Source organism: Pelophylax lessonae, assembly GCF_965119305.1.
Source record: "Pelophylax lessonae genome assembly, chromosome: 11".
In the NCBI taxonomy this organism is placed as follows: domain Eukaryota; kingdom Metazoa; phylum Chordata; class Amphibia; order Anura; family Ranidae; genus Pelophylax; species Pelophylax lessonae.
Genome location: NC_138778.1, coordinates 30,998,108 through 31,022,333, shown reverse-complemented (window position 1 = coordinate 31,022,333; position 24,226 = coordinate 30,998,108). Strand labels below are relative to the sequence as shown.

The 24,226-nt window shown below is 40.9% G+C and overlaps 1 protein-coding gene across 1 annotated transcript; it reads left to right on the top strand.

The window, feature by feature from the left end:
- The first annotated feature begins 18,779 nt into the window (after window positions 1–18,779).
- On the top strand, window positions 18,780–19,117 carry LOC309566266 (large ribosomal subunit protein eL39-like). Its single transcript, XM_082271371.1, has one exon. The coding sequence runs from the start codon at window positions 18,822–18,824 to the stop codon at window positions 18,975–18,977; it is 156 nt and encodes a 51-aa protein (XP_082127497.1). The 5' UTR covers window positions 18,780–18,821; the 3' UTR covers window positions 18,978–19,117.
- Window positions 19,118–24,226: the final 5,109 nt, after the last annotated feature.

Genomic DNA, 24,226 nt, shown 5'->3' with positions numbered 1-24,226 from the left:
AGACATACGATTCTACATAGCAGGACCGTATAGTCTCTGCACTTACATAATTGAGAATGACAGACGGCTGTGTTTACTGGCCAGTCGGACATCGGAGCCGCCAGTCACTCGCGCGGGGAAGCCTGTGAACAAGCGGGGGCAGAAGATAAAAATATTAGGATTCACAAAGGAGTTTGGGGAACAAAACACAAACCAGTTGATTCATTTTTTAAATATTAAAGATTGTATGGAGAGAGATAATCTGTCTATCAAAATACTGCCACCATCCCCTGGGATAGAGTGAACAAATAGTATTGTAACCAGGTGTGGTAGCGGACTGGTGAAGGTAAAGGGGAAAAGGGACAATAGGGACTATATCTACCTAACCTGGGTAGTGGGGATTTAAATGTGCCTCCAAATCAATGGAAAAATATATACATAAATTGTAAAATAATAATTCATGTTTATTAATTATTACATACAATCCATAAAAAAAGATACAGTCATAATCAAGTGTGACAATGCATGTATATAACAGGTCACATGACTTAAATGTGGACCATATGATCTGCTGATGGATCTACGCGTTTCCCTCGCATTTAAGAAGCTTCTTCAGGATCCCAAAAGTACATGCATATCATACAAACTTTCATAATGTCACAGTATCCTTGATTTAAAATGAATCAATAAATCTCCTATAGCATTTAATAACAAGTGGCCACATCATGGAACAAGATCATATGATCCACATTTAGGTCATGTGACCTGTTATATACATGCATTGTCACACTTGATTATGACTGTATCTTTTTTTATGGATTGTATGTAATAATTAGTAAACATGAATTATCCTTTCTCAATTTATGTATATATTTTTTCATTGATTTGGAGGCACATTTAGATCCCCACTACCCAGGTTAGGTAGATATAGTCCCTATTGTCCCCTTTACCTTCACCAGTCCACTACCACACCTGGTTACAATACTATTTGTTCATTTTTTAAATAATTTAAAAGCCATGAATGATCTCTTCGATGAAAACAAACTGTTATTCTACTCCTCCTACATAGTTGATCCCGCTTCATCAGCTTTGGAAAAATTTCAATAGAGCGCATACCATTTATAAAGCATCTGAAAACATAAAAACAGAAATGTGCTGGGTGAAAAAGAGATAAACCGGAAATATTTTACAGAATAATTTAAAATAATGTACCTGGCATTCCTTTATGTGTGCTTGCAAAGGTCAGATTTACAATTAGGAGGATTATAAACAGCATTGAGGACGGGATCAGTAAGAATTATTATAAACAGCATTGAGGAAGGGATCAGTAGTTCTTTATCAGTTTTTGCAGATGACACAAAATCGGGCAGGGCAATAACTGCACAGCATGAAGCAGATATCCTACAGGATGACCTGGACAAAATAACGGAGTGGGCAACGACTTGGCAAATGAAGTTTAATGTGGAGAAGTGTAAGGTTTTGCACTTGGGGACTAGAAACATAAAAGCACAATACACGTTAGGAGAGGAACCCTTGGGGGAATCAAAAATGGAGAAAGATCTGGGAGTCTTGGTTGATGATAGACTAAGCAATAGCATGCAATGTCAAGCGGCAGCTGCCAAGGCTAGCAGAATATTAGCATGCATAAAGAAAGGGATGTATTCCAGAGATAAGACTATAATCCTTCCACTTTATAAAACTCTGGTCCGACTGCATCTGGAGTATTCTGTCCAGTTCTGGTCGCCAGTCCTCAGGAGGGATGTGTTGGAGCTGGAGAGAGTCCAGAGAAGGGCAACTAAACTGATTAGAGGATTGGAGGACCTTGATTATGAAGAGCGTCTGCAATCGCTTGATTTATTCTCCCTGGAGAAGAGACGCCTGAGGGGGGACATGATAGCAATTTTTAAATATCTCAATGGGGATCTCAGCTTAGAAAAAAAGCTGTTCAGTCGAAGGGATTGCATGAGGACTCAGGGGCATACAATGCGATTAGAGGAGAAGCGTTTTAACCTCAGGCAACGTGGGGGGTTCTTTACTGTTAGGGCTACAAGATTGTTGAATTCTCTACCACAAGAGGTGGTTTCTGCGGGTAGTATGGTGGCTTTCAAAAGACTATTAGACGTACATCTCAAGGATCAGAACATTCAGGGGTATGAGAGATGATTACAGCCGCACACACCTACACAGGTTGAACTGGATGGACTATTGTCTTTATTCAACCTCACCTACTATGTAACTATGTAACTATGAGGAGTAGGCCTGTGCCTATAGCAGCAGAGGTAAGCAGTTTTTTTTCTGTGTGTATATCAGCCACACATTTTCCTCATCATCAGGGGAAATAAATTAATCTTATATTAGCTTGTACTTGTATTGTATTTGTACATTGAGACACTAAACCATTTAGGTTATGCTGGCAAGAGAAAAGGGTATAAAAAAATCCTTCAACCAAATTAGTGCATAGCACATTAAAGCCTTCTTAGAATGGAAGATATAAATTTATTTCATTTTGTCACGTATTTCAAGGAAGGATTATACCTCGCTTCTTGACAGTGGGCAGAGCCATACAAATGATTCCTTTTTTCCCTTACAACCAGATGTACACACAAAGCCACAGATGGATTTGAATATTATAATGCCATTTATTCAAAACTGCATACAGCTCTTTCAGACTTTTTGGCCATCACCAGTGCAGTGTATGGAAACCACGGCTTGGGATCCAATAAAAAATTATACCTATATACATTCACCGGCCACTTTATTAGGTACACCTTGCTAGTACTGGATTTGACCCCCCCTTTGCCTTTAGAACTGCCTTAATTCTTTGTGGCATAGATTCAACAAGGTGTTGGAAACTTTCCTCAGAAATGGATTTTGGTCCATATTGACATGATAGCATTGCACAGTTGCTGCAGATTTGTCGGCTGCACATCCATGATACGAATCTCCCATTTCACCTCATCCCAAAGGTGCTCTGTTGGATTGAGATCTGGTGACTGTGGAGACCTGTGAAGTACAGTGAACTCATTGTCATGTTCAAGAAAGATGGATACATTGTAGTCATATGGATGGTATGTTAGGGACCCAGTCACTGCAGTAATTGACAAGTCAGAGAATGGCTCTCAGTTGTTGGGTGTTACGAGGTCTCTGGATTGGTTAGATGTCGGGTACCCTGAGAAATGCAATGACCTAAAAAAAAAACAACCTTCTCCTTGCAGAACTGGCCTAGCCTGCGTTGGAGAGGTTCAGTCATTCGCAAAGACACTGTCTGGCCAGTAAGACCCATGGTGGGAGTTGTCTCCCCTGGAAGGGGAACCTTGCCTCTAAGGTCTTGAGATCTTTTGCAGTTTTGGCTGCATTGGGGTCAATGAGGCAAGGGAGGGGATATTTTAATTCCTCTACGAATAGATTGATGTGGGCTGACACCGGTTTACCAATGCCCTATGTTGAGTCATAGTTGTTTCTGACCATACCTACCTTTGAAGTTTCCAGATCCTCCGGAATAAATTGCCACTTACCCTGTGGACCATCCGGATTGGTTGGACAATTATGCCTGATGTGCCCCTGACTTTCCATATCCATAGCAGACCTGTTAAAACAACTCATAGTTTGCCACAGAGTTAGAAGGAAAGGGTTCAGGTGTTATGACAGGCTGTTGAGAAATAGAGACTGTGTGAGGTGGGAGGGTGTTAACAGTATCAAGGTCTGTACTGTGAGATCTGTACCATTTCCAAGATTGGTAAGGCTGCCACCTGATCTTCTGTTTACATCTCTAGGTGGATGTTCAAGACTCATCTGATGTGAGCTTCAGGTATAAGGTCCCTATTATCTCTAAAGCCCGTGTCCCTCAATGAACCAGCAGAAACACTGTTTTTTGCAGGGGCGTAACTACAGGGGTTGCAGGGGTTGCAATTGCTACCGGGCCCCATGCTCCAGGGGGCCCAGTAGCAAACCAGTGGGTGAACTTCCAGGACCTCAAAGGTCACACTTGCAACCGGGCCCTGGCATTGCACCACTGTGGAGAGGCCCCAAGATTGCAGGAAGGGGGCCCACTGCAGAACTTGTGAAAGGATCCTGCTGCAGGACCATAATAAAAGGCTATGCAACGAGAGTAAAGAGCCCCAGGATTAGTGGGAAAAGCCCCGGGCTTGAAGGGAAGGGCCCTGGCCAGGGGTTTGGGGGGCCCTGAAGGTTCTAGTTACGCCTCTGGTTTTTTGTACTTACTGTTAAATCCATTTCTTCGGACTCATTAAAGGACTTAATATGCTTATGGTTTCACTCTCAGTACTGGCATACTGGAAGTGGGAGGGATTATCCAAGGCTTGCCACTGATTTTTTTGTTTTCCAGTGTCTGAATTCCCCTGTAGGTGACAGAATAACCCATTTGTTTCTAAATCCAGAGTACCTAAATGATCTGCGAGAAATGGATTTTGTAGTAAGTACAACAATCGAATGTTTTTTGTGTTGCAGTTATGGAATACTTACAGGCTTTTATTAACCCCAGCCTATTAATGGACATTGAAGAAAAGTACCAGACTGATGTGCGCATCTCTGTATGCAACTCTTCACTCTCATACCTGCAACATGTTATTAGCATATTCAGACCTACTCCATGGCTCCATAATTAGTCTTGTTCTGTTTCCAGGTCCAATGTCTACTACCAAATAGGGCTTTCTCAACTTCTTTATGGTAAGCTACATGTAAGCTTTCAACTTGCAAAACAACCCATTTAGTGTAAAATAGAAATTAAAGGCAAAACATTTGCTTACAGAAATAAATAAACATCCTTTTTCCCCATTTTAATAAGTGTTAACATTTCCTCTGTTCCCAACTGCATAAGAGCTGGGGGAGGAGAAACAACAGTACACAAGTCTTCCTAGTGAAAGACTGTACCGGGGGGGGGGGGGATAGTGTGTCAGGACAAGTCTGATCATTTGAAGAAAACTGATCATGCTTTGCGTGGTCAGTTTTTGGTAGGAAAGCAGGGGGACTGGCAGGAACACCAGGGATTTTACACAAAGGAATTAATACAAAGAGAACTATATAATTCTTCATACAATTACATGGTACAACAGGCACATATCAGGAATATGAAATGTTGGGTTTACATATTATTTAACTGCTAGGGCAGAGAATCCCCATGACTGGAAGACTACACATATCCCTATGATGCAGGACTGGTTTACGGAACTTTCCCCCTTCTAAAGTATATACCAGACCACCTCCATGAACAATATACTGCTTATAGAGATTCTTGGACTATCTGGATTGTTTACAGGGATTCTTTGTCATTATAACATGCTTTGATCTCTTTGTAAAAATTGCATAGTTTCCAGGCATCAGCTTATTTTCCTTCTTCTTCTCCATGTTGCAGACTCCTGCTGATCCATCTTCGACATCTCTGGTATCATGTCTAACAGAACTTCTTCAAGAGCTAGACTAGGCTGGATTAGGAACAGGAAGTGTGTTACTGGCAGGATCACCAGGTAAAAACAAAGGAAATGAGAACACAATGGTTGAAGGAGAAAAAAGTTTACAACATCTAAGGACTTAATGCATTAAAGTAATTGTAAAGATAAATTTAAAAAAAATCTAAAATAACAAACATGTCTATACTTACATGCTCTGTGCAATGGATTGCAGAGAGTTTCCACGAACCTCCTCTTTTCGGGTCCCCCGCCGGCGCTTTGGGCCCCTCCCCTCTGTCCATTGCCCCATGAGAAGCCGCTCCCCATGAGGAGCACTCCTGTGTGCTCGCACCCAAACCCTGCTGTTGTGTCGATTGACAGCAGGACTCGCTCCCCCCCTTCCCCCTTCCCCCTTCCCCCTTCCCCCTTCCTCGTCATTGGCTTTGATTAACAGCACTGGGAGCAAATGGCTTCCGGTTCCCCAGCAAAGCCAGTGAGACCCAGGAGTGAGGGGATAGAAGAGCTGCAGACGTGGTGCACGGTGCTGGATCAACTCAGGGAAATAAAAGAGGGGTGGGGGGGATGCTGATACCTATTTATTTTTTACCTTAATGCAAGGAATGCATTAAGGTGAAAAATGTTTAGGCTTTTCAACCATTGTAAGTCCTTTGGCCAAATCACAATACAAACAGAAGTAGATCCCAGTGATAAAGAGGACATACAGTTTTTGGGAGATATCTGCTTGTTGAAATGACAGATAAAAACTTCCACATCCAGGCACAAAGGAATTTCTGCCAGCCAGTTTTACAGTCCTAGCACAATAAATGTTTCAATATCATCTAACAAGGTAAATTCTACAGTTCATTAATTTATACTGAACACAATTTGAAACAAGTGATAAACGTTTCTTATAAGTGGATTAACGAAGTGACTAATTAAAATTGCACTAGCATCAAATATTCCTTTTAATTCATTTTTCAGTCATAATTAGCTTTTGTGACACATTTAATTATTCAAAAGTAAACAAATTAAAATAAATACATTTACATTTTGTTTATGTGTTTTAAAGTCACAGTAGCTCTTTCTCAGGTGTAAATTATATAAGGAAGAACTATAGTATGTTTTAGATAAGTACAGAGTGTATAGAAAATAATCACCCCTCTTTAAAATAATCACATTTGTTGCTTTGCAGCCTGAAATGTAGACAGACACAGTTTTTGTTTTAGCCAACTGTATTTACTCGGTTCATATATAACATCTATGTGTAAGATATAACATCAACATGTCAGAAAAAAAAATCCAAAAACAGAACCACTGAGTTGGAAAAAGATTCACCCCCTCCTAAGAATGACTTATAATCTCAGTCAGGTATAACTAATCACCTTCTTAATGGCACATAAAGCCATTTGACTTTCAACTGTTATCAGCTGTGGACATTTTGATTAGCTCTGCATGAAAAGAACTTTCCTGAAACATTTCAGTTTTTGGTAGTGCAACTGAAGCAAGCAACGAACTATGGGTGGCAAGGCACTGTCAAATGAACTCAAGATAAAGTTGTGGACAGGCACAAGTCAGGAGATGGATACAAAAAATGTCAAAGGCTTTACCAATGCCTAGAAGCATAGTGAATAGGTATTTGGTACAACACAGACCCTCCCTGGATCAGGACGTCGCTTCAAACTGGATGAAAGAGCCAGGAAGAAACTGGTAAGAGAGGCTACCAAGCGGCCTACATTGTGTTGCAGGAATTTATGACAAAGTGTGGTCATTGTGTGCATGTGACAACAATATCACAAATTCTCCACAAATGTGGCTTGTATGGGAGGGTTGCAAAAAAAAAAAAAAAAAAAAAAAGCCACTCCTCAAGAAAGGCCCCATGCAGTCACGACTGAGCTTTACTAAAATGCACCGTGAAGATTCTGAGGCCACATGGAAAAAGGTGTTATGGTCAGATGAGACTAAAATTTAATTATTTGGCCTCAACACCAAACGATATGTCTGGCGGAAATCTAATACAGCTCTCCATCCAATTAACACCATTCCTACAGTACAGCATGGAGGTAGTCATATCCTGTTATTTGTCTTTCATTGCAGCAGGGACTAGAACATTTGTCAGGATAGAAGGAAAAATGGATAGGGCAAAATACTGTCAAATTCTTGTGGAAAATCTGCTTCCCTCTGCCAGAAAGTTGTCAATGAGAAGAAGGTTTACCTTCCAACATGACAATGACCCAAAGCACACAGCAAAAAGGACCACACAGTAGTTGAAGGAGAAAAAGGGGAATATCCTTGCATGCACGGCCTAGTCAGAGCCCAGACTTAAACCCCATTGAAAATCTGTGAAATGAATTGAAGACTGCAGTCCACAAATGGTCACCATCAAATGTAACTAAACTTGAGCTGTTCTTCAAAGAAGAGTGGACAAATATTGCAAAGTCTATATGTGCAAAATTAGTAGAGACACAACCCAACTGACTAAGGCTGTAATTAAAGCAAAAGCTAGTTCAACTAAATACTGACACAAGGGGGTGATCCTTATTCCAACACAGTGATCCTGTTTTTAATTTTCTTTTTCTAACAAGTTGGTATCATATCTTTAACTTGGATATTATAAGTTGCACTGAGTCGGTCTGCAATTCAGACTGCAAAGCAACAAAATATGATTATTTTTAAGGGGGGTGATGCTTTTCTATACCAACTGTATATATTTTGAATCATTTTTCTAAAATTTAATTGAAATCAATTTTGTCAAGACTTTCATCTCTACTTCATTGCTCCTATAATTAAGTCTAAAGGTATACATAATAAAATATAACAAGACTATAGTTATCTACTAAAAAACAAAATCAAGCACAGTGCCAAACATATAATAATCTAATGATCAATAACTGGATTATGAGGGCACTTTCTGTTGAATCAACCTAAATAGAATACCCCCTAAGCAGCACTGGGTAACACATGTTTCATTCACTTTGTTTTTATCAAGAGAGATCAAAAAATATAACAAATACAAATTATAGCAAGTTTTGTACAGGAATGTCTACATAGAGTCTTGACCCTCGTGGAAATGAGGAATAGGGGGAACATCAAAGTAGTACGCTGTCTCCGAAGTACAATGCAAAGGACACTTTAATTAACCAGTGGTAGAAGGTAAAGCTTAGCTATGTTATGTCATAAGGATACTTATTAACAAACAATTGTATTGGTATTGGAGCAAAATCAGTTGTGCTTGAGATGGTTCTTTCATGGCTGTCTGTGGGAGATAGGGGACCACTGGTGTGACGGAGACCGTACTGAAGGGAAGAGACTGTGGTGGAAAGAGAAACAAGATGGTTAACTGGCTAATACATTTTTAATTAAAGGAAGTCTTTATTGTGAGGAATTTGGGAGATGCTTTTTCTGCATATAAAATTATATAATAAAAATAATAACTCCATATAAAAATGTTTGTTACCTGGCTGTCATGCAGATCCAATGGCTTCAGTTTTATTTTCTAAGTAGCAAGAAAAATCGAGCTAATCTACTTTTTTTTTTTTTCTTCGGAATAATGATTTTGAGTATTAAGCTCAGAAGATTAAGCGGTATAACCGGTCAGTTAGCATATTCAGCCTTCCCATTTCTCATAGTACAGGATTTCTTCAATATTTGTTTTGAAGGTTATCATGGGTGTTGGACAAGAATTCGTTCTCTAAATGTCTGAAGACATATTGTTTAGAATGTACTGCAGCAAGAAGTAAGGAACATTCCAACAATAATAGATACCCAAGGTTCTCAAGAGGGAAGGTCTAACTCTGATATCTGAAAGAAATAAGTGACCTGTGATTTAAAGTAGATCTAGGCTTAGCATACATTTAACAATTTGACATTGACATTTGACATACAATAAATGTCTGTTTTTTTAAATAGAAGCTGCAAATTTATTCTCAAATTGCTACCTCCACTGGCTGTTAAACATACACTATATTACCAAAAGTATTGGGACACCTGCCTTTACACACACGTGACTTTTAATGCCATCCAAGCCCGTACGGTTCAATATTGAGTTGGCCCAATCTTTGCAGCTATAACAGCTTCAACTCTTCTGGAAAGGCTGTCCACAAGATTCAGAAGTGTGTCTATGGGAATGTTTGACCATTCTTCCAGAAGCACATTTGTGAGGTCAGGCACTGATGTGGGCAAGAAGGCCTGGCTCGCAGTCTCCACTCTATTTCATCCCAAAGGTGTTCTATCAGGTTGAGGTCAGGACTCTGTGTAGGCCAGTCAAGTTCCTCCACCCCAAACTCGCCCATCAATGTCTTAATGGGCCTTGTTTGTGCACTGGTGCGCAGTCATGTTGGACCAGGAAGGGGCCATCCCCAAACTGTTCCCACAAAGTTGGGAGCATGAAATTGTCCAAAATGTCTTGGTATGCTGACCCCTTAAGAGTTCCCTTTACTGGAACTAAGGGACCAAGCCCAACCCCTGAAAAACAATCCCACACCATATTTCCTTCCATATTTCCATATTCCCCCCTCTACCAAATTATTTGGAACAACAAACTCCAGCACATGATTGGATGGACGATGTAATGGTTATAATGTCAATAATGCCTGGTCATGCACTGGATAATTCTTGGTGGCCTTGCTGCCCTCTAGGACTGGGGCTGTCCTAACCATACTGTTTAAAAAGAGAAAAGAGAGGGAGCACTGGCCTAGTACTTTATCCAATGTGTTTATTAAAGAAATAATGATAAAAACATATAGATGTCTACTCACAGCAGAATAATAAAAACTCATCATGCCACCTGAGTGGCTGTACGCCTGTGAATGATCGTGACCTCTGACCGAGGGGAAGGAGCCCTGCCCAGGACAACCGGCTAAAGAGTTTCGAAGGACCGGCCTTCTTCTTCAGAGCCTAGTTTGGAAATGATTCACTTGCCACTATTTATACCATACAAACACACCAACTACCTGGGATGAGAGCCATGGCCCCGCCTTGTGGGATGGAAATTCCGGCTGGAACGCATCTCTGCCCCTCAATAGGCTACTGAGTCTGGCGTATGTTCCACCAAGTGGAACCATGTGTTTTTACACACTCTGCCACTTCACACTGTATGGGGTAATCTGGCAGGGATTCATCATCCAGTATATGACTCCATGTGACTCAGCTGATCTACGGTATGTGTATAGTTTCACTCCTTCCACGTTACTTTTGATCATCTGCCCCATGCACTTTGTGTACATCCAGTGGTTTATCACATCAGAGATTTGCACTGTACTCTACATCTTCACTCCTCTTAGTCTGTACACACACACATATACATACAGTATTTCACAAAAGTGAGTACAACCCTCACATTTTTGTAAATATTTTATTATACCTTTTCATGTGACAACACTGAAGAAATTATACTTTGCTACAATGTAAAGTAGTGAGTGTACAGCTTGATTAACAGTGTAAATTTGCTGTCCCCTCAAAATAACTCAACACACAGCCATTAATGTCTAAATCGCTGGCAACAAAAGTGAGTACACCCCTAAGTCAAAATGTCCAAATTGGGCCCAATTAGACATTTTCCCTCCCCAGGTCATGTGACTCCTTAGTGTTACAAGTTCTCAGGTGTGAATGGGGAGCACGTGTGTTAAATTTGGTGTTATCGCTCTCACTCTCTCATACTGGTCACATACTAGTCACCTCATGACAAAGAACTCCCTGAAGATCTGAAAAAAAGAATTGTTGCTCTACATGAAGATGGCCTAGGCTATAAGAAGATTGCCAAGACCCTGAAACTGAGCTGCAGCACGGTGGCCAAGACCATACAGTGGTTAAACCGGACAGGTTCCACTCAGAACAGGCCTCACCATGGTCGACCAAAGAAGTTGAGTGCATGTGTTCAGCATCATATCCAGAGGTTGTCTTTGGGAAATAGATGTATGAGTGCTGCCAGCATTGCTGCAGAGGTTGAAAGGATGGGGGGTGAGCCTGTCAGTGTTTAGACCATACGCTGCACACTGCACCAAATTGGTCTGCATGGCTGCCTTCCCAGAGGGAAGCCTCTTCTAAAGATGATGCACAAGAAAGCCTGCAAACAGTTTGCTGAAGACAAGCAGTCTAAGGACATGGATTACTGGAACCATGTCCTGTGGTCTGATTAGACCAAGATAAACTTATTTAGTTCAGATGGTGTCAAGTGTGTCTGGCTGCAACCAGGTGAGGAGTACAAAAACAATTGTGTCTTGCCTACAATCAAGCATGATGGTGGGAGTGTCATGGTCTGGCACTAGGGGGCTACATTTTATTGAGGGGACCATGAATGCCAACATGTACTGTGATATACTGAAGCAGAGCATGATCCTCTCTCTTCAGAGACTGGGCTGCAGGGCAGCATTCCAACATGATCACGACCCCAAACACACCTCCAAGATGACCACTGCCTTGCTAAAGAAGATGAGGATAATGGTGATGGACTGGCCAAGCATGCCTGCACACATAAACCCTATTGAGTATCTGTGGAGCATCCTCAAACAGAAGGTGGAGGAGCGCAAGGTCTCTAAGATCCATCAGCTCCGTGATGTCATCATGGAGGAGTGGAAGAGGACTCCAGTGGCAACCTGTGAAGCTCTGTTGAACTCCATGAACAAGAGGGTTAAGGCAGTGCTGGAAAACAATTGGTGGCCACACAAAATATTGACACTTTGGGCCCAATTTGGACATTTCCACCTAAGGGTGTACTCACTTTTGTTGCCTGCGGTTTAGACATTATTGGCTGTATGTTGAGTTATTTTGAGGGGACATAACATTTACACTGTTATACAAGCTGTACACTCACTACTTTACATTGTAGCAAAGTGTCATTTCTTCAGTGTTGTCACATGAAAAGATAGAATAAAAAGTTTTAAAAAAATGTGAGGGTGTACTCACATTGTGAGGGTGTACATTTTATATGTATATTTTTCTTTGTTATTTAACAGATATTTTCTAACTATGAATATTTTCATAACATGAATATGGTTTTCTAACGTTCCAGTGACCCCATGATCTTTGAGGTGTATGCTCACAACTTGCCTCATCTCTCTTCCCCAATTACATCCCAGGAGGCGGAGCCATGGCTCTCATCCAAGGTAGTGGGTGTTTTTGGTATAGATATGTTTTTATCATTATTTCAAATTTAAACACATTGTATAATGCACTAGGCCAGTGCGCCCTCTCTTTTCTCCTTTTCTACCAAATGATTTGGACCAGTGCACAAAGCAAGGTCCATAAAGACATGGATGAGTGAGTTTGGGGTGGAAGAACTTGACTGGCCTGCACAGAGTCCTGACCTCAACCCGACAGAACAACTTTGGGATGAATTAGAGCGGAGACTGCAAGCCAGGCCTTCTCTACAACATCAGTGCCTGACCTCACAAATACCCTTTTGGAAGAATGGTCAACTCTATATTGAACCCTACAGACTAAGACTGGGATTCCGTTAAAGTTCATGTGCGTGTAAAGGCAGGCGCCCCAATACTTTTGGTAATATATTGTATCTTATAGTTTTTTGTTAACTCCAGTTTAATTTGTCCTTTTCTATTAATGCCAGCTAATGTTAGTCATTCTTCTGTAGGGTCACTACTGTAAAGCATAGTGACAGTGTGACATATCAGACAGATGGGGAACCGCTAGAACCTGCTTATTGTGTTTGCTGTGTGTATTCCAGTTGGAGAGAATTTCCCTCCCCTGTCTTCGTCCAAGTGTATGGCTCATCTGTAACCTGACTGAACACAATACACTTTCTACAAGGCTAACTGATCTTATCAATCCTTACACATGGAAAGCTAATATGCTTTGCCACAGGTGTGGAGTAGATGTAGGCACTTTTTTCCACATATTTTGGACATGTTCCCTACTCCAGACTTACAGTACTGAAGGGAAGTTGTTCAAACTATTCAAACTGTGGGCAGCACAGTGGCTAAGTGATTAGGACTTCTGCCTAGGGTCGTCAGTTCAAAACTCAACCATGGCACTACCTGCCTGGAGCTTGCATGATCTCCCTGTTCCTGCGTGATTTCCTCCAACACTCCAAAGATATGCTGTTTAGACTCCTGTCTAAAATTGGCCCTAGTATGTGTAGGTATAGGAGTGTAAGTTAGGGACCTTAGATTGTAAGCTCCTGGGGGGGCAGTGGCTAATGTGAATGTACAATATATATGTAAAAGCACTTCATAAATTGACAGCACAATATATAGTACCTGTAATAAATAAAAGCATGATGAGTAGAAGGATGATGTACAAATCTGTAGATGAAATACAGTAATAAATATATTGAACGATCAGAAAAAAGAACGTGACATTAAAATTTGCTCTCAGTTAAATGTTGCAATAATTATTTATAATTGTGTTCTTCCAGAAAACATACTATAGTTCTCCTTCAACCATTAAGCCATGATCATGTTACTCATCATTTCTTCAATTCTTTTCTTTGCAAGAGTGATTTGTAAATGGCTTTCCTGAAAGTTTTTTTTTAACCCAATCCATGTCTGACAGCTTGTAAATGGTACCTAACTTCCCCCTCTTCCCCTTATTTTTTATATCAAATGGTGCCTCCTTTATAATGTTTCTTTTGTACAAACAGTCATGCTCTCTGTCTTTGAAATCTATCTGTATCTCTCTTTTATAATTTATATCCTGGAGTCAGAGCTATGTGTCACTTGATACCAGGTATGTTTCATCCAATGGCACCACACCCACCATGAGGCTTGGTCTTTGTTTCTAGGAAGTGGCACGGCATTTTCTTAAAAGATGATGTTACATTTACTGTGACTTTTCAACTTAGCAAATGCATGGCTTCAGGTTGTATTATTAGCTAACATAACTGTTTCTAGGTTTGTATATTTTTACATTGTTGCTAGTGGAATATTAGGGACTGGATTTTCTTAACTGGTGTTTGGTGGAGAAATGGCTTTTGCTGCCCCAAGTTACATCATTTACTCAAGCCATGCCTTTGTTTTCTTAGTCCTAATGTGCAAATCTCTGAGTTAACTGTTCTTTTTGTAAGTAAGACACCTCTTTGCTTCGGCCATCAGCAAGCACATTTTAGCTGTGCCTAATGGCAAATCTGGCCCTGAGAATAGCTAAACTCTAGTATAGTGTTTCTCAAACTTTTTTCAGTCAAGGCACCCTTTAAAATCAGGCACTAACTCGAGGCACCCCATTCTAAAATGTAAAAGAAATTAATAGTTTTACATAATGTGGATGCATTGACACACGTAGAACACCCAACATTTGAGATTATTTCTTTTATACACCTTTGTGCAATAGTACTGACTAATATTCCAGTTTTTCTCCTCTCCCTCATTCAGCAACCCCAATGTACCCCAATGTAGACAGAGAAGGACAAACAAGGACATCTTATCTGTTTCTTATCAATTTATGACATCATCATTTATTAGAATCCCAGCTGGCTTGCACGGTGCCCAAGGTTGTAATTGTTCAAAAATTAAAACACATGGCTTTGTGTAACAAAAAAATGCAGGCAAGATTCACCTGCCTGATTGCTGACAATTTTGGGCAATTTGAGGCAATGTTTTTGTATTTTCCCAAGGCACCCCTGAAGATCCCAGAAGGCACCCCAGGGTGCCACGGCACCCTGGTTGATAAAGACTGCTCTAGTAGGCCTAGATGTGAAATTGGAAGCAGGGCTTCACAATATGTCAGTTATTATACAACCTACCCCTGCAGACAAATGACTTGTTCAGTATAGCCTCTTTTATCTAGGTAACTACATGGGTGTGGACCACCCCTGCTTCTGCACTCAAGTTTGGTTATTTTCAGCTTCAACAAAGTAGACAAATATTTTTTTAATTTTAAATCAGACCTATATGCTAAGGTTAGGTAATCCAGAGTGACAGAAGGGCTGAAATATCTTTTCTGGAAAAAATGTTCTCTAGGCTCCCTCCAGTGCTTTTAAAATAAATAGGAGGACATTGATCACATAGTCTTTACTGGGGAGGTGAACCCACTAATCTGAATCCTATTGTTCAGCAAAGATCATATTTGCAAGTTTTTGTTTTTGCACAATTCCATATGTGAGTTTATAAAGATACAGAGTCCCACTAAGTGACATTTTCCAGCTGATAAGTGTAGGATGGTTCGATGCAAAATAATTTCTCTTCTGGTAAAAAAAAAACTAACAACTTCTGGTATCTGGTTGTCTCAAAATTATCTGTGATCCCCAAAAGGAAAATGAGAGGGTCTATGGGAAACTTCAGTTTCCCCACTGTATTCATTTACTATTTTTATTTATTACAGGTGCCATCAATTTTATGCAGTGCTTTACATATATATTGTACAATCACTTCAGTCCCTGCCCTCAAGGAGCTTACAATCTAAGGTCCCTAACTCTTAACCTACCAGCATGTCTTTGAAGAGTGGAAGGAAACTGAACTACCCGCCCGGTAGAAACCCACACAGGCACATGGGGAACATGCAAACTCCAGGCAGGTAATGCCATGGTTTGGGATTTGAACCTGAACTGCTAACCACTTAGCCAATGTGCTGCCCACAGATTGAATACTTTGATCCACTTCTCTCCAGTAAGTCTGGAGCGGGCAACATGTCCAAAATACATGGAAAAAAGTGCCCACATCTACTCCACACCTTTGGCACGTGGGGTAAATTACGGACTCTGCAGGGTGTAGTATATTCGATGCAGGAACTTTATTTGGATGAAGCAATCTTTAGTTGCAATCATATCAGGCAAAAAATGTTGCCAACGCTCATTCCAGTCCTCTGTAGTCAATGATGGACTATCAGTAGGTCATGTATTGTAAAGGGAGATGTGGTATGTCTATAGAGAGTAAAGTAAAGTTTAGTCGGATCATCATTACTCAACAGTCGTTCAACAGGATCAGCGTTTAGTATCAATTATCTTGGTAATGGAGCTTGGACCGCATGTGGTGATTACAGAAAATGAAATAACATAAAATTGGGTAACCTAAAAGTAACTTTAAGTGTATTAAAAATTCAACAGCACAATCTGTGATCAAGTTTTACCAGGTCATTTTTATTCTATTGGTAACTTTTAAAGCAAACCCGATGGCCATTTTAACCACTTAAGCCCTGGAAGATTTTACCCCCTTCCTGACCAGGGTTTTTTTTGCGATTTTTTACTGTGTGACTTTAACGGACAATTGCGCGGTTGTGCGACGCTGTACCTAAACGAATTTCACGTCCTTTTTTTCCCACAAACAGAGCTTTCTTTTGGTGGTATTTGATCACCTGTGCGATTTTTTGATCATGCGCTATAAACAAAAAAAGAGCGTACATTTTGCAAAAATAACAATATTTTTCACTTTTTTTATATGAAATTCCCCCCCAAAAAAATGTAAAAATCAAAATGTTTTAACATTTTCGGCCAATTTGTTTTGTGCTACATATGTTTGGTAAAAAAATCGCAAAAAGCGTATTTTGATTGGTTTGCGCAAAAGTTATCGCGTTTACTAACAAAGGGAAAGATTTTTGTCATTTTTTGGTGTTTTTTTTTTAACGAGTAATGGCGGCGATCTGCGATTTTTTTTTTTGCGGTACTGCGACATTGCGACGGACAGATCGGACCCTTGACTGACATTTTTTACACTTTTGGGGGTACCAGTGACATTACTGCAGTAATCAGTGCTATACATATGCACTGTTACTGTAAAAATGACACTGGCAGGGAAGGGGTTAACTGTATTGGAGAGGGAGGGGTTAAGTGTGTCCTAGGGGCGTGTTTCTAACTGTGATAGGACATGTCTCCTATTGTAAAAACAGAGATCAACTGTTCTACATAGTAGAACCGTCTGATCTCCATTTTTACACAGGGGAGAATGACAGGCGGCTTGTTTACAAAAGCCGCCCGCCTTTCTCCCGCTCTACCGACGATCGTAGTGTGACCGGCGGACATCGGGTCCGCCGGTCACACGCCCGCACTCCTCTGTGAACGAGCCGAGGCGGGCGCGCGCCTCAGTGGGCGCGTGCTCACCCGCTATTGGCTCAAAACCCGGTGACAGGCTAGTGACGTAGATCTACGTCACTCTGGCCGGGGCTGACTGCCGCAGTAAATATACTGTGCGCAGTCGGCAAGCGGTTAAATTACACAAAGTAAAGGTCTTTTTTTAGAAGAGATGGCACAGTGGGTCTTCTGTTACGTTTGTTATTCAGAAAAAAACCCTCCTTTATAAAAAAAATTTTTGAATCTCATCAATGAACATATAAGGTAAATTTTGAGTGACAGAGCGTAAGAACATATTAGTTGGCATCTGTCCACCGGGAGCCATAACAGCTGACTTCTACGTATTACTCAGATTCCTTCTGATAAAGTTGTGTAATGTCTCAGAATTATGCTTCTATTTTGAAGCCCAATGAAATCTATATTGAGACCCTCCGGCCTATATAAATATCAACCCCGTCACGGCATGCTAACACAGGCACAAGATTTTCATTGCTTTTCTTCCATCGTTCACATACAGGTGTATAATTTCAAGAGCAGAAAGAGAAAAATTAATCATGAAGCTTTCAAGATCTGTGATTAGCCCTGTGTTCCCATTAACAAAACAAAATGTATTTTGATTATTTGTGGTCACAGCCGTACAGAATTTTTTTTTTATTTTAAACTTTTTTTTTTACTTTAGCTAGAGGGGACAAAACTAGGAAATACATCATCACTTTGTCTTTTTGTGCTAGGAGTATTTAACCTGTTAATAAAATATCCCATAACACATGCAAAACCCATAGTGTTGTACAAAAATCTTTCGCAAACACTGGTGTGTCATACTGAAAACCATATTCTGTACAGGGTTTGATTTTATTTCTTGACAGCCCTATGCAATTATACTGCCACCCCTGTGAGGGGTGAGATCACATCACCTCTGATATATAGCTACCATGAGACTTTAGTTGGTAACCCCTCCAAGGCGCCACAATTATTGTCCAATGTTAGCCTTTATATCTTGGCTGTTTGAGGGCAAATTACTCTTTTACCTATTAATTAAAAGGGCCCATGTTCTTTCGTGAATATCTATTTTCTGAAATCAACTCTATTGGTAGCCAAATAGCAAGAACACTGTGTTAACAAAACATTCTAAATACCTTTTTTTTTTTTGTGTTTACAAGTCATAATGTGAGTAGTCTCATCGCTGTATCCCTCGGCACCAAGGCTAGAAGCTCTTTCATTCCATGGATAGAGCTGTGGTACTTATATGCCAATGATGGTGAACCTTGGCACCCCAGATGTTTTGGAACTAAATTTCCCATGGTGCTCAACCACACTGCAGAGTGCATGAGCATCATGGGAAATGTAGTTCCAAAACATCTGGGGTGCCAAGGTTCGCCATCACTGTTATATGTTGTGGGTGGGGTTTCTGTCAATCAAGCTATAAAGAGCCAGGAGGGAGCTCTTTCTCATCCGCCATTGTGGTGACAGGGTTTACCCGACACAGTATGTCGTCCCACAAGACCTTTAGGATTAAGAGGTTTCTCGCCAAGAAGCAGAAACAGAATAGACCAATCCCACAGTGGATCAGAATGAAAACTGGCAATAAGATCAGGTATAACTCCAAGAGAAGACACTGGAAAAGGACCAAGCTTGGCCTGTAAAAAGTGGTGTCCATGGAAGCTGGGCATCCTGTGGGTTACTTGCCAAGACCCGATCAACACCTTATACAGTTATTTTGTAGCAGTATCTGCTGTTTCCAGTTCAAATAAACATAAGATCTACAAAAAAAAATAAAAAAAAAGAGCCAGGAGGGGTCTCATCAGCAGTTTAATTATGGGATTGTAAGCACACTGTGTGTAAGCACAGCATCCTGTAGCTCCCAAATAAGCAGAGACACAAAGTGACCATGCGAAGACAAACTTGCTTCAGTGTTTAGAGTGGTGAGAAGGAAACAGGAAAGGGTGTTTAAAAGAGAGCCTGGCAGGATCACTAGTTGCCTATTGTGTTTTGGTGCTTTAATACAAACCAAGGGAATGAATACACTATATTACCAAAAGTAGTGGTACGCCTGCCTTTACACGCACATGAACTTTAATTGCATCCCAGTCTTAGTCCATAGGGTTCAATATTGAGTTGCACCTTTAACAACTTCAACTCCTCTGGAAAGGCTGTCCACAAGGTTTAGGACTGTCTCTATGGGAATGTTTGACCATTCTTCAAGAAGCACATTTGTGAGTTCAACACTGATATAGACGAGAAGGCCTGGCTCGCAGTCTCCGCTGTAATTCTTCCCAAAGGCATTCTATCGGGTTGAGGTCAGGACTCTTTATGGACCTTGCTTTGTGCACTGGTGCGCAGTCATGTTGGATCAGGAAGGGGCCATCCCCAAACTGTTCCCACAAAGTCGGGAGCATGAAATCGTCCAAAATGTCTTGGTATGCTGATACCTTAAGAGTTCACTTCACAGGAACTAAGGGGCCAAAAAAAAACAACCCCGCACCATAATCCCTCCTACACCAAATAATTTGGACCAGTGTACAAAGCAAGGTCCATAACATAATGGATGAGCGAGTTTGGGGTGGAGGTATTTGGCTGGTCTGCACAGAGTCCTTACCTAAGCCCCTCAACCTGATAGAACACTTTTGGGATGAATTAGAGCGGAGACTGCGAGCCATGCCTTCAGGTCAACATCAGTGCCTGACCTCACAAATGCGCTTCTGGAAGAATGGTCAAATATTCCTATAGACACTCCTAAACATTGTGGACAGCCTTCCCAGAAGAGTTTAAGCTGTTATGGCTGCAAAGGGTGGGCCAACTCAATATTGTACCCTACGGACTAAGACTGGGATGCCATTAAAGTTCATGTGCGTGTAAACGCAGATGTCCCAATACTTTTGGTAATTTAGTGTATGTGCAATTCCTCAACTGTTTAAATTAAGGTTGACACTTCAAGGGGTAAGGAACAAATTAACCACTAAGACTTCCCAGTTACCCCTCTAGTTTTTAGAAATAAAAAATTGCAACCAGCACAGTCAATTTTTCGGATCAGGAAAATCATCCCACATGAAAGCTTGTTCATGAATTTAGGCAAAACCATGACTTTTGCTGTTCTCTTTATTTTATATATCTACAGCTATATTTTTCTTGTTAGTATTATTTTTTTTTGTATTACATTGTATCCATTTATAACTTTATAGTGTCAAATGGAATGTAGGAAAATGCATACAGCTATCCCAGCTTAATTTTTTTATTATTGAAGTATTATATGCTGAATCTCTAGGCTTAAAATAAAAGAAACATTTTCTTTATAATGGAAAAGTCCACATTTTTGCCTCGAGGACAGAAGCTTTCAAAGGTTTTCATTGCTAGGTGGAAAACGGTAATTGTTTTCCATAACTTTGTTATAGATCAGTGCTGGCTGGTTACACTTTGCATTGTAGCATGTTTGATGTAGAGCGTGAACATGTAGAGGAGATAATCTACTGTGGATTTGTTCATGGTTCATGGAATATTTCTTGATGACCTTGGGCCAGAAAAGTTGTTTCACAGATTGAATTAATTTATCATGTCTTATTGGTCTATACTGTAGGTACTCTTCAAATAAGAAAATGTTATATTTAAACCTACTTAGGAGACACAATGCTGCAATTATTATTATCATTATTATTTTTATATATATATATACATATATACAGTGCCTTTGCGAAAGTATTCAGCCCCCTTGAACTTTGCAACCTTTTGCCACATTTCAGGCTTCAAACATAAAGATGTAAAACTGTAATTTTTTGTGAAGAGTCAACAACAAGTGGGACACAATTCTGAAGTGGAACGAAATATATTGGATATTTCAAACTTTGTTAACAAATAAAAAACTGAAAAATTGGGCGTGCAAAATTATTCAGCCCCTTTACTTTCAGTGCAGCAAACTCTCTCCAGAAGTTCAGTGAGGATCTCTGAATGATCCAATGTTGACCGAAATGACTAATGATGATAAATAGAATCCACCTGTGTGTAATCAAGTCTCCATATAAATGCACCTGCACTGTGATAGTCTCAGAGGTCAGTTTAAAGCGCAGAGATCATCATGAAGAACAAGGAACACACCAGGCAGGTCCGAGATACTGTTGTGGAGAAGTTTAAAGCTGGATTTGGATACAAAAAGATTTCCCAAGCTTTAAACATCCCAAGGAGCACTGTGCAAGCGATAATATTGAAATGGAAGGAGTATCAGACCACTGCAAATCTACGAAGACCTGGCCGTCCCTCTAAACTTTCAGCTCATACAAGGAGAAGACTGATCAGAGATGCAGCCAAGAGGCCCATGATCACTCTGGATGAACTGCAGAGATCTACAGCTGAGGTGGGAGACTCTGTCCAGGACAACAATCAGTCGTATACTGCACAAATCTGGCCTTTATGGAAGAGTGGCAAGAAGAAAGCCATTTCTTAAAGATATCCATAAAAAGTGTCGTTTAAAGTTTGCCACAAGCCACCTGGGAGACACCAAACATGTGGAAGAAGGTGCTCTGGTCAGATGAAACCAAAATCAAACTTTTGGCAACAATGCAAAACGTTATGTTTGGCGTAAAAGCAACACAGCTCATCACCCTGAACACACCATCCCCACTGTCAAACATGGGGGTGGCAGCATCATGGTTTGGGCCTGCTTTTCTTTAGCAGGGGCAGGGAAGATGGTTAAAATTGATGGGAAGATGGATGGAGCCAAATACAGGACCATTCTGGAAGAAAACCTGATGGAGTCTGCAAAAGACCCGAGACTGGGACGGAGATTTGTCTTCCAACAAGACAATGATCCAAAACATAAAGCAAAATCTACAATGGAATGGTTCACAAATAAACATATCCAGGTGTTAGAATGGCCAAGTCAAAGTCCAGACCTGAATCCAATCGAGAATCTGTGGAAAGAACTGAAAACTGCTGTTCACAAACGCTCTCCATCCAACCTCACTGAGCTCGAGCTGTTTTGCAAGGAGGAAGGGGCAAAAATTTCAGTCTCTCGATGTGCAAAATTGATAGAGACATACCCCAAGCGACTTACAGCTGTAATCGCAGCAAAAGGTGGCGCTACAAAGTATTAACTTAAGGGGGGCTGAATAATTTTGCACGCCCAATTTTTCAGTTTTTTATTTGTTAAAAAAGTTTGAAATATCCAACAAATTTCGTTCCACTTCATGATTGTGTCCCACTTGTTGATTCTTCACAAAAAAATTACAGTTTTAAAACTTTATGTTTGAAGCCTGAAATGTGGCAAAAGGTCGCAAAGTTCAAGGGGGTCGAATACTTTCGCAAGGCACTGTATATAAATAAATATATATATATTTATATATATAGCGGTTAAAGTAGAACTATAGGCCCCCACAGCCCAGGGTTGTGAGGAAAAGACCCTTGTCCCAATCAATGGGGACAAGGTGCTTTGGAGTAGGGGGGCAGAGCGCCCCCTTCCCAAAAGCACCCCCCATGTTTAGGGCACGAGGCCTGGCAGGAGGAGGGGGGCTGCTTGTTCTTTCCCCCCTTTCCTGGGCTGCCTGGCTGCATACTCGGATAAGGGTCTGGTAAGGATTTTGGGGGGGGGACCCCACGCATGTAATGTGTTTAGCATCTGCCTGCTCTTCCCCTGATCTCCTTCTCCCGGTGACAGCGGATCGGGGATCAAAAAGAATGTGGCCCACACGGTCATATCATTCATTCACAGTCCTGTGAATCAATGAATTACAACTATGCTGATTGCTTGTAGTTGTCATTGAACTACCAGGGTGCTGATGAGTGCTCTAAGTTGTTCATTGAGCTTCCTGTCATTAAGTAATTGCCTGCCTGTATTTGAGGTATGGGCAGACAGCTACACTGACAGTCTGCAGGAGCCTGGCACTATACCCATAATCTGCTGATTGTGGGTGCAATGCTTTGCAGGCTCCTAAAAAAAAATGAATAAATGCACATTTTACCTTCAAACAAATGTGAATTTACATTTTTTTTTAAAGTTTAACACATCCTTTAAAGTGGTATCAAACCCCAAACCAAGATGTAAAATATTGCATCTTGCCAATTAATTTGATGTGGTGGCTGCATTCGGTTTCTTTTTTTTTTGGGGCTTTTTTCTCTGTTTTTACCTGGTGATCTGGCCAGTAACACACCTCCTTATTAGAGTGCTCCCTCTTGAATGATCAAAGGAGACACAGCAGACATCAGCATTGTCAGTCTGGGTGGGAGAGTGGTGTTAAATGTGCTAACAGATTTAAATACACCAACACATTGAAGCCAAGGTCCAGCTCACCCTTTATAATCAGTTACAGAAAACAGATTTTTTTTTTCCTTTTGCTGTAAAGATGAATGCATTAATAAATAAAAGCTGAAGATTGTAAGCAACCCTGCCAGTGTTAAATGTTTTTTCCCATCCCCGTAAACTGATACATTTGGAAGAGCATGTTATTTTGAAAAACGACAGACTTAGCCTCGGTTCACACTAGGGCGACCTGGTCGCCTCACAGGTCGCCGCAGGTCGCCTCCCATAGGGAAGCTGCGGACCCGTTCGACCCGTCCGACACAAGTCGCCCCGACCTAGAAAAAGGGTCCGGAGCTTCTTTGGGGCGACCAGGAGGTGACCGCCATAGACTTCAATGTTATGAAGTCCGTGGCGGCCGCTCCGAGGTCGTGGCGCGCTGCTCGCACCGCGATCTCGGAGGTCGCCCCGGGAAGTAGCGTCGCGGTAGTGTGAACCGGCGCTCAATGGCCAGGTTACCAAATGCAAACAGAAGAAAGCAAGCCTAAAAATTAAAACGAATGCAGCCATCGCATCTAAGAATTGGTAAGCTGCAATATAATAAATGTTTACATTTGGGCTTAATGCATTACTAAACCCAGGAGCCTGCACTTACTATATCTGGTCTCCCAC

Bases quoted from the DNA above. Each gene is read 5' to 3' on its own strand.
- LOC309566266 (XM_082271371.1), top strand. From the start codon at position 18,822: ATGTCGTCCCACAAGACCTTTAGGATTAAGAGGTTTCTCGCCAAGAAG.